Source organism: Chelonus insularis, unplaced genomic scaffold (assembly GCF_013357705.1).
Source record: "Chelonus insularis isolate UGA/USDA-ARS -01 unplaced genomic scaffold, ASM1335770v1 contig_75_pilon, whole genome shotgun sequence".
Classification (NCBI taxonomy): domain Eukaryota; kingdom Metazoa; phylum Arthropoda; class Insecta; order Hymenoptera; family Braconidae; genus Chelonus; species Chelonus insularis.
Window position 1 is genome coordinate 163,930 of NW_023276737.1, and position 11,880 is coordinate 175,809.

Genomic DNA, 11,880 nt, shown 5'->3' on the forward strand with positions numbered 1-11,880 from the left:
TGACCCTCTTTGTTTTTTCCTGAAGCTATTCGCTTATATAATTATAATCGATTTCTTGGGATTCCCGAGTATTAACAAAAGTTGGATGATGTTACTGCTGTGTGAGTCATTGCTGTCAGTTTTATGTGAATAATAAAAAGAAGTTTTCTTATAATTTATTCTGTACAACAACAATCGAACTATAATTGAGATAAGTGCCAATAGAGATAAATGATATTGTAAAATAAACATAAGTTTCCATAATCCTGTAAGTTAGTACTTAGAATGTCATTTATTTTACTTTATAATCTTATTTCATTCTGAATTGAACAGTTTTACGCCGTCTGTAGAGAGGATGTTTCACTGGCTCCTCCCTGAATATCCATGCTTGTAATGGTCCAAATAAATCTAAATGTGGCTCCTTCTCGTTTTTCAGTAACGAAAAACAGAATAAGGTAGGACAAATTTAGATACCAATAGCAATCTTTTCTTATTCAAATGAAAATTTATGAGGTGCATAATTGAGACAGTCAACTTTCTACGTAGACTATTTTTTTTCTTGCTTTATACTCTATGGACACTATTAAGTCATTCGAGACATTTTACTTTTACTTTGCTTGCAAGGAATTTAAATCTGCCATCACAATCTGGAGGCTAATTAATAATTATATGCTATAAAATATCATGATAATATCTTCTTCTATACGATTTATTCAATTAATTAATGAACCTTGAGTTCAAAAGAAAAAAGTAAAAAGTTTATTATTAAAAATTCAATTGAATTAAATTACACAGTTTTCTTTTATTTTTATATAAACTGTAAGTTATACATCTTCCATAAGTTTGAGTATTCGTTGCACGAATTTCTCCGTGAGACATACAAGAAGACAATGCCTTATCTTAGGACATATAAATGGTGGCAATATTCCTTTTGTAGTTACGAAACGACCCGCGTCCAATGGCATATGGTTTGATGTCTATCATGTTCACCCTCAAACGTGGCTAAGAAGGGCCGTGTAATGAGAAAAGTCATCTTGAGGGCAAAAGATGCTATGCAACACACCCTTATATTAGGATATTCGTGACCCACTAACAACTATTTTTAAAAGCCGTAAAATGTTTGTGCTGAAAGTTGAAAAATTTCTTGGACTTTGAAAGAAAAAATTTTCTAAATTTCCCAAAAGCCATAGTGGATCGCTGGAATGAAGAAATTCTATGTGGAAGATCAATTGTCTAGCTTTTTCTTCTGGTTATGAATATTAAGAGGGAGAAAATATGAGCTTCCGTCAGCCGGAAAGTCTAACTACTTTAATTTTCCGCTAGCTCCTTAGAAGCTAAGGCATTACATTAACGCTAGCGTGGTCTTTGTGAGTGATAAAATCTCCATATCACAAAGACTTTATGCATACACTTAGAAAGATGAAAAAAATAAAATCAACAACAAATTTATTTGAAAACAAAAATATAAATTTATTTATTTATTTTAATGAAAGATCCATTAATAATATTTCGATTTAATAGATTACAACACTGGGATACGATTTACAACTAAAAGTTGACAACAGACTCAATCCTTATGTTTGCAGTAGTGGAATTGAAGTCGTAGCGTAATCCGATTTTTTCGTTGATTCGATTTTAAATTTTCTTTTCGTCATCCTTGAAGCTATAAAGCACAAGCCACGAATTACTTTTCCCTCACATTGTCGTTCTTTCTACCCTCTTATGATCAAACATTATATTACCTCCAGACTATCTTATATATGGAAAGTTGTTTATTTATAAATTCAATTAGTTGCAGATTCTACATATTGCCATTAAGTTTTTCTTTATCACAAAAAATAAAACCATTGCAAATCGTAGTGTTTTAAAATGATGTCATCTATTTGATTAACATTGTAGTCACTTCTAATGCACTTGGAAGTATTTGAAAAGTAACTACAATGTTAATCAAATGGGTGACGTCACTTTAAAACATTTCCAAATTTGAGATTTGCTGTAACAATAACAATTAAAATTGTTATTCATTTCGTTTTAAATGGAATTTATAAAATTAAATTAATATTTAAAGTTGAGCAAAAGACAAAATGTAGTTAATAATGAATGGCAATATTCTATTGACCTTAAAATTACATTAGTTATTTTATTGCAGAAAGTAAACATTAGAATTGAAGTCAAAATTAGCATATGTCAACAACATTTACTGACTTGACATTCTTATAGCTTTCATGTGATTATTAAAAGATCGATAATTTTATTGATGAAATTTATGAATACTCAAATCAATTTTTAGTAATAACAATAAATGTTACATATGCATACAGAAATGCTGCAGGCATTCCAATATTGCCTCGTAACCTCTAGTAACTTAGTTAAAGAGTCTATTTGAAGTAATTACATCTATTTCCGAGCTGGGAATTGCTGAGTTCCAGGTCAGTTTCAATTCTGTCTATTGAGCAGCAGATATAGGCATAGCAACAAGGACAACGACATTTTCAAATCAACAATTAATACTTCTATTAAACTCTAATAAAATATTTATTTTTTTTTTATAAATGCTTTTAGCTACATCTCCTCTAAAACAAGCTGAACACTTCGTTAAGGTATTTCTTAAACAGTCGTAAGCTTGTATCATTCGTTGCCTTGGCACGATAACGATAAGCATAAGAATAAGTTGTAGTATCCTTACAAACTTGAGAAACCACAGACTTGGAAATACAGCTGATAGTGCACCTGATAACCAAGATGCATTCATAATGAGGTAGAGCTTCAAGTAAACAATATACCTCTTTTTTGCCTTCTTCACTTTGCTTCTATTTTTATTCAAAATCTTTTCATCTCTTTGGATTTTAATTATCTTATATGTCGTGTCGAAAAAAAGACATGTATTGGTCAGTAACATAACTACTGGTAGAAATAAAGTATAAAATAAAATAGCTATATTATGTTGACCATGAAAATCAGAGAAGTTGGGTCTCAACGATGACTCGTGGGGCAATACGCTATTGAATTCCATTACTGCTGCAATGATTGTTGGTACTGTTGATGCAAACCAAGTAGCAGCAGCATATTTTCTAAACTCATTTCTACCATCACGTCTATCTAAATAAATTGGTATCCAGTGGAATCTAGTAATCGCCAAAGTCATATCAAAACAAATGATAAACAACCACAAACAGCAAGCTTGAATAAAATACACGATTATCAATCCTAGAATTCCATACGTTGTGTTTGTCAATTCTATGTGACACAGTTCAAAATATCCACTAAAAATAATCAAAGTATTCAGGACAATGTAGGAAACATTGAAAGAAATGACAGATCTGTCATAAGCAGAATTCTGGTTTTTTGGTAGAAAGCAGTAAACAATAACAACTATGACATAAGAAATTGTGTAGAGAATTGTTGCAAGTACCACCATCGAAGCTCCCCAAAAATTTAAAACTGTTACTATACTATCACACTGATTGTTAATAGTCTCATTATCAGTTCCTAGACACAAGAGGATTACTGAGGATCCATTATCAAACTTATCCATGCATAAACTATTATTTGCATAGTCTTTAAAATTTGACAACATTTCTAATTTATCTGAAAAATATAAAGAAGTAATTAAAAATAATTATATCACGAATAAAAAAACTAACAAATTTCTTTAAATAGATTTTGATAAATATATATTGAGAATAAGTCAAAACTCACTGATTGAACAGATGCTAGTAATTGTTATTCCAACATCGTTACTCAGCTCGGGAATCATTTTTCCGTTACTACTATTCTTTATGCAGTTTAAACTATTGTCAAGTATATATCTATTATCACAGCACTTGAGTAACATTGTGGTCGAGTTTACGAAACTCACAACAAGTGAAATCACTCTAAGAGTTGCTAGCATGGCAGCAGTTTGCAGCCAGTCTATCCTTCAGTGAATTAGAGTGAAGTGACTGATTAAAACTTGTGTTGGTTTCTCATTCTCCCAGAGGTTAAACATCACCAACAACTTTATGTATAATATTTTCAACGGATCCTACCACAAGTGAGATTGAGTATGGCTGGACGTTGTCCAAGCAGTCGAGGCGAGTCTTGAAAACCACCAACTGTTAATGTTAGTGTGCATGCTTAGTTAAAATACGCAATATTCACAAGGCTATTTTTTATAGTCGTAAATAAAATGTCAATACATAGCATGAATGCAACATGAGGCATATTTTTACCTGGTAATAATTTCGTTAAATTAACGTTCAATAGGGGTAATAGTTTCAAAGGTTTGTGAACAAGTGAACAAATAAGCTTGCATTGTAATTATGTATTTATTTACTAAATTTATTAAAATTTTCAGCTTGCGTGTTCAGTTATATATAATTATTGTTATTTTATGCTGACGTCGGAAGTTTTCCCAGCTTAACACTGGGTTTATTATGATGAGAATTCTTGTGAAAAACTGGGTAAAAATTACATCATTATGCAGCTGTATATTTTTTAATCAATAATAAAGGATTAAATTATTTATTTGCACGTCTATATTACTTCAAGTCATTTCTCCTTTATTCACTCGAATTAATTGGTAATTTGATTTGAGATGTAACATTTATTCACTCCAACTTCTCAGAGAGGATCAACATTAATTTCATTTACGAGGAAGTCTCGCAGTGGAAATTCTATTAGATACTAATAATTCATACGTGAACAAGATTTGAATACTACATGTTTCCTATTAAATTATTATTATCATTAATATGTTTCTTTTTTTCTTATTAATTTTCTCCAACTATAAATAAATGTTAATGTTCAGGTGTTTTTAATCGCATGTAGTACATTGTCTCTAAGAAAAGTTAGTGATTTATAGACTTATAATAATGATTGAACAACAAAAAAATAAATTAGTAATACTTTAGGTAATTTTTTTTCTAAAAGATAACACAAGTATTATCTGAAGAAAATGTCGGGTGCTGATATGTCTACCTCAAGAAAATAATTTTTCCTCTATTTATGATGTCACTTGATGACGAATATGCAACGATAAACCTGGAAGTGTGGGGAAAACTAAGGAAAACATTAGTGGTTAGTAGATAATACATATTATTTTAACAATGGAGCAATATTGAATCAAGTTCAGTATAACATAGTTCATCAATCAAGATGCACATACGACTTAATATTCGTAGGATTTTTCTCTTGTTTTTGTTGCAAATATTACTAACCTCTGTTAGTCATAGTAAACATCTCTATCTAATGCACTCACCACCACGCAAGTGTTGTGCTAGTGGATATCTTTTCAATGAACAATTAACCTGTGTGAATCAAACTTTAAGAGAATCTAATTTAAATTCAATCAAGTCAACAGGAATAACAACAAAGGAAGCATTTATGTGCAATCACAATGACTCACTGATTTATGATACAAATTTTAAAAGTGAAAGCATCATGTACGTGACTCTTCACATACCGAATAATTTTTGCATTGATGATGTCACTAACGGAACAAAAATTCTTGCCAAGTGTCCTGATGTCCTGTCACACATTCTAGGCTTGGATGCAGTAATAATGTGGGGTGCTAAAACGTATATGTCTACAAACATTGCTCATGTTATTTTGTGTATCGTCGTAGTGACCATCTACTTATCAGTTCCAAGACTAAGACGTGGACTCTATAATCGAGCAGTAGTTAGACACAACATTTGCCTCATGATGCATGGAGTCATTCTGCAACTGTTAGGTTTCTGCGAACTAGGAAACTGCCAATTTAATGACCATTTAATGATATTCTTTTGGTTGTGGATTCAATATTTTACAATATCAACTGTTTTTTGGCTCAATGTAATTTGCTTTGACATGACGTTAGTAATTACTAGGTTCCATTGGGTAGCAGACAACGGAACTAGAAGTGAGGCTGCTGACAACCGCAAATTATTTTTTTATGGAATATTTGCATGGGGTGGTTCCTTTTTACCAGTATTAATGGCTGGACTTTGTGATTATATTCCCGGTATACCTGATGACTTTGTGTTAAAACCAAATTACATAAACTTCCGCAAAGGACCAAGTTTTATTATCAATGCTTATTTTTTTTTTGTGCCAACATTTACACTTGTGTTAAATAATATACTCTTTGTGTTTACAACTTATAAGATATTCAAGATTCAGAGGAGTACAGAAATGGCAACACGTAACCAGAAAAATATGATGAAAAAAAGATATTTTTTATTCCTACGATTATATTTATTAATGGGTGCTCCATGGTTTTTTGGAATGCTCTTTGCTTCCTTCAATAACCTCGTTATTTTAAAGACTTGTCGCTTAGCTCAACCTTCACTCTGGTTGTTCATTACTGCTACTCATCCAGCAGTCATTGGTAAAATCAAAGGTTTATGTTCAAAGTATAGACGTCCACAGACAACAGTAGCAACAATTAGTATTTGAACAATAATTGAAAATACTCACTATGTAATTTTTTTAATTTTTCTAATAATCAAAAGAATATATTACTATTGTAGTCTTTTTAATGACTCAACATCAACATAAAAAGTCATTCTAAGTTCGCTAAAATTGCATAAAATAACAGTGTTATGTTTTAGAATAAATGCAAAAAAATACAGATAAAATTGATATTAGAAAAAACGGAAAAAAGACGGAAGATTATAAATTGGCATGCACACGCATTGCAGTTTTTATATTTAATACTTGGAAACCCATAGAATGTTTATAAAACGTGTAGGCGAACACCATTGTGACTACGATATTGCGGTTAAAACTTCCGTTATGTAACAGATGTTCTGTGGAATCCCAGTAAAGGAAATTCTTGCTTCATTACGCAAAAAAAGAATTATTGCTAATTGTGTAGTTACATATTGATTCATAGCTCACATTTAAAATGAAATGTTTGATCTCTAATTCTTTATTTTATCATAAACAATCAAATCATTATCTCAAACAAACTCTGAATAGATACATTTTAAAATAACAAGTAATTAGCCAGTAGAAGGAGAATTATTTTTATTTATATTAATTTTATTATTGTAATTAATGTAAGTCCTATAATATTTTACAAGAAAATGATCTGTGATATGCTGAATTAAAAAACACTATATTTAATGTATTAATTAATTAAATTACTATGCTAGTAAATTGGCAAGATGTACCATGTCAGTGATTTAATTTGTAACGAGTTTCATGTTTAAATAAATTACGGAATGGATTAATTTCACATGTTCTATGTACAGGCTTATATGTGCGTTTGGTTTATTATCCTTGTCTTCTGGCATTTTTTATTAGTCTATTGGTGATGGATTGTCACTAGTGTTACATTCTATGTTCAATCAATCAAAGGATAAGCGGATTAATTTGATTACGCTTTCCATCAACTGCAAACAACTAACCAGGATTAAGAATATTGTTTGATCAATTTGTTTTCTGCCATATGAATTTAATTTTTGGTAAAAATTGCAAGACTTTCATTATTCAGTAAAGAAGTTATTTCAATCCTTGATATTAATAACCGTTCACAAGTAACATTTTACAGATAAAAATAAAAAGTTTTGCTACATCTTAACATATTTTTTTTTTCAAATTAAAAAAATGTTGAAGTTCTATTGTTCTTAAAAATTTTACAAGGTTATTCAAGACTCGAAGATAAAAGAAGAATGATAAAAAAAATTTATGCTTTTATCTGGAATAATTCTTTTTGAGTAAAAGAAATGAAACGAAAGAAGTAAAGAATAGAAGAAAAATTCTTACAACCTTAACACACTCTTTTGTTCTAATTCTCAAAAACTTTAAATTTATCTTTGTTACAAATTTTATCAGATGTTCCAACTTTCAGCTAAAAAAATTCTTATCTAGAATAAATTTAGAGAAATAAAATATCCAAAATCATATTTTATACAAAAATATGCATCAACTTTTGCAAGATAAATGAATCAAATTTACGATATATTTTACCACTAATAAAAATAAGATAACGTTTTGTACATAGGAGAAAATCGTTGGCGTGTTCGAAAACATTTCAATAAATACGAGTGAGGTAAATTCTTGTACCGTGGCATCCATGGACAGAGTATTTCTGATTCGTTGAATACTAGTACGACGCTGAAGCTGCGAATGAATATTCAAGTGAATGCAAAGCATTGAAAATGAACTTCCTCAGAAGCATTGATTTGCCTTGGTTGAGGAACAAAAGAGTTGGCTTTAGGTCAAACTTGCACCGGTAAGAACCAAGTATGTAAGTGATGAGTTTCAGACTTTGGAATACATACCCATGAGCACTATCAGATGCATATTGTGATAGTAATACTTAACAAATGCTTGTTCAACCAGAATCTAGAATCATTTAAGAGTCAGCTGATTTAATAATTACAGATCTGCTTGATTTGGTTTTATACTTGAAATAACAAGTGATCTTATATTGTCATGAATTCCTTAAAAAACGTCACCATCGTAAGTAAAATCGTTTTATACCTATAGCCACTTGTGGCCTCTACCTAATGGATGAAACGCGTTTTCTATGTGATACCTGAGCAGTCTCGTTGTGCACTCTAATTAAATTCCTTTTCCCTCTTGCCATAGCTTTAGAGCGAACCCTTTGCGACATTTTAGGAGGAATTCCCATTTATAATGAGCGAAGCAAGCAACTTTCAACGAAGCATGCAATATAAATACAAGGTTAAGTCCAATAAATCAGATGATAGCTCCTGAAATTGCTTAAATTAAAGCAAACTGTTTAAAAATTATTTTTTTTAATCAACGAGAAATCATTAAATTAATTTATGTAATACAAATAGAGGTAGAGAGGTAGAGACATGTATATCCATCGCTAATTTGCACTTCCATATAAAGAGGGTTGTATTGGAGATACACAGGTATCGTAGGTGGAGAAAATTGTTCGGCAGAAGGTGAGGCACATTGTAGTTTTGCATTATAATTTAATTACGATTTATGGAGTCTGGTTTTATGTACATTATACCTACCCTAATTTTGCATTTCCTTTGGACGCTTTTTTCATATCAAATTACCTGAAATTCTATACATATATGTAAGTTAACAACTTTGCATTTACTTTTCAAAAAACTGTCTTTTTTTTATTTCAGCATCATCATTCATGAAGTTGAAGAGTCTTGACTTCTTTTAAATCTTACTAATTCATATTATCAATTAATAATAAAAATTATTCACAAGTACTTATCATCAAGAGCTTTCAGAGTGATTTTTTTCAGCTCCATGAAGTTGAATTTCTTTAATGATATTTTCTGATGAAACTTGAGTTGATATGATAGTTATTCATTTTTTAGATGTTACTGCACGAGACTTGGATGACGAAAGAGAGAGAAATCAGCAATGTGGATGAGCAAAGCAGCAAGCAAGGTAGATAATAGAAGTACGAAGTATATTGAGACGAGACAGAACAAGTTGACTGTGTAGAAGGATAATGAGAGCAATCTGCTCATCTGCTAGCCTGCGATGTCTCAAGTTTGCTTCCTTCAAGCATCACGATGAATCTCGTGGGGATCTTGTGCAGGTTTGTGTCAATGAGGCGTAGCTGCTATAATTTCAACACTTACTCTTGTAATTTCCAAGTTAGATCTTGTAAATTGTTTGTGCTTGTAGAAATAATGTATACTAAGAAAAAAGCAATATAAATAAAAAAAAACTGATGAACCGTTCGATTGAGTCATTCTACGGAAAAATATGTTTATTCAAAGTGACAGTCGTTCAACATCATAAATTAAATTTTTTATTCATATAACTAATGCAAACGTGTTCTTAATATATAAAGCCGTATACAGTTTAAATACAGTCTGATAGTGTTTTGCCTAAGAAGCATTTGCACGCAATTTTGCCATTCATATAGTTAGAAACATTACCCACCAACGAACGATGCCGACCATCCATTATCTCGTCTGGTTACTCGATTGCCCACATAACATATAGCTTCATCTTCATCTTTACTCGCACATCACGTAGTGCATAGCAAACTGGTGTAAACATAAATATTCATTTCCTTGTTGATAAAACGTAGTTAATCAGGGATTGTTGCAAAAATATTTTCCTGATTTTCTGTGGACTATGTTTGACTATTAGAATTATTTGTACAAGTTAGAAAATATTTATTTTTATTATAAACAAATATTTTATTTTGTAATCAAAGCTTTAGTTTATTATTTTTTGAAAAATTACCGTTTATCAAATACTAGAAAAATTCATTCAATCAATCAATGCAGAAAAGTCATATTTTATCAAATATTTAAATAAATTTTTCAACAAGTTTAAAAATAATGATTCATAAAAGTTAATTAATAATCATAAATTAAATACAAGTTATAGAACAGATTGAATTTACTTCTGAATTGAACTTCTTTCATTCTTTTTACTTTTATAACATTACAAATCTACTTAATTAAATTCATTTATTGCCATAGACATAATTAAATGAATTCAATTCCATTGAATGGAATGAGTAATACACTGATACTTTTTATATTTGCTTACACCTGTGACAATAGTAACTGAAGAAGAGCTACTTCAAAACATCTCATTTATTTGGAATATTCGGTACAGTCAACTTTATCTCACGTCTTCTTGCTGTCTCATAACGCGATTGTCGGTCTCGAAATCTTAAGACTCGATCAGATTAACGAAGGATAATACTTAGCGTGATAAAATCGGAGATGGATATAAAAGGGAGGAACAAGCTGAGTGAAGAGCAAAAAGGAAACAAGTGAGGTGAGTCTGGTTGATCTTAATTCAAGAGATAAAGACAGACATAAGAATCTTCTCGTTAACTCTTAATAAAGAAATTCTATGAAAACAAACATAAAAATATCGTTTGAAATGTAATATGACTTACAGGAAGTATATTAGAAGAGTGTTGGAGACTTTCGGAAATCTGTGCTCCATAGAGTAAGTTAATACACCAACTTCGTAGCAAATATCACCCTGTAATTATTTTAATTTTTACTAGCCACCGGAGTCGTTGAAAGAAATATTGTTGCAAACCTTTAGAGTCTGACACAACTGAATAGTATCTGAACGTTAAATATGCCAAATGTACAAACGATAACCATATTTATTTCGTTTCAATATTTAGAAGCTCTGTTTCTTGGCCAGTCACACTCTAAACACATAATCGTGCTAGACACATGTTCCGAACATGAAAACATTGCAAAGCTAATTATGAATCACTCTCCATTGAAAAAAAAGTATTTTCTCTTAAAATACTTTTTTCAAAGTTTTATCTCTGTTTTATGAATTAGAGTTTAATTAATGAGATTTCAAAGAATGTAATTTAAAACATGCGTATAAATTATCAGATTCATATTTTATCAGCAGCTAATAGTATTCATTTTTTGAATAATTATCCAAGCAATTAATGATTATTCAAAGTTAAGCAAAAGTTTGTAAGTAAAATGGTGAAATGACTTTCTCTCTCAAGTAATTTACTGACAGCATAATGAATCGGAGGTGACATGAATCATTCTTCCGCTTCTTGTAGTATCGAGACATACTAGTAGATGTCTTGACGAAGCATCATTGAAGATAAACTTGCACAAAAGACGCGTATAAGCCACGAACGTCGATTCCTGTATATACTAACAGGGTCACCCTTTAGCGAGTATTTGAATCCCTTGACTGTTATCGTTCCCCTTTTCATCAATGGTATTGAGGATGGGTGGAGGTGTTCGTTAGAGGCATGGTTAAAACTGCCGTCAGATCGTTTGACATTAATGACACAGACAACAGCCATGGCTTAGTTGAACGGGTATGAAATTGTTGACAAAAACCTGTCGAGACGCTATTACCTAAGGGCACAATGGAAATGATTCCCTAAGTGCCGATGGTGATGCCATTATTGCAGACTGTTGATGGATTGTATTGTAGAGATCCAAAGTTTTTATTGTATAAACTGTTACA

At 30.9% G+C, this 11,880-nt stretch overlaps 2 protein-coding genes and 1 long non-coding RNA gene across 3 annotated transcripts; 2 read left to right on the forward strand and 1 right to left on the reverse strand.

The window, feature by feature from the left end:
- Positions 1–1,493: 1,493 nt before the first annotated feature.
- LOC118071173 (uncharacterized) lies at positions 1,494–4,173 on the reverse strand. Its single transcript, XM_035090165.1, has 2 exons — positions 3,679–4,173; positions 1,494–3,567 (listed from the first exon to the last, which is right to left on the reverse strand). Exons 1-2 carry the CDS (start codon positions 3,869–3,871, stop codon positions 2,477–2,479), a joined length of 1,284 nt encoding a protein of 427 aa, XP_034946056.1. The 5' UTR covers positions 3,872–4,173; the 3' UTR covers positions 1,494–2,476.
- LOC118071175 (uncharacterized) lies at positions 3,804–4,495 on the forward strand. Its single transcript, XR_004690858.1, has 2 exons — positions 3,804–4,241; positions 4,316–4,495. It is a non-coding gene; the product is annotated as an uncharacterized lncRNA (long non-coding RNA).
- Positions 4,496–5,110: 615 nt separating this feature from the next.
- Positions 5,111–7,201, forward strand: LOC118071174 (uncharacterized). Its single transcript, XM_035090166.1, has one exon. The coding sequence runs from the start codon at positions 5,116–5,118 to the stop codon at positions 6,394–6,396; it is 1,281 nt and encodes a 426-aa protein (XP_034946057.1). The 5' UTR covers positions 5,111–5,115; the 3' UTR covers positions 6,397–7,201.
- The last annotated feature ends 4,679 nt before the right edge of the window (positions 7,202–11,880 follow it).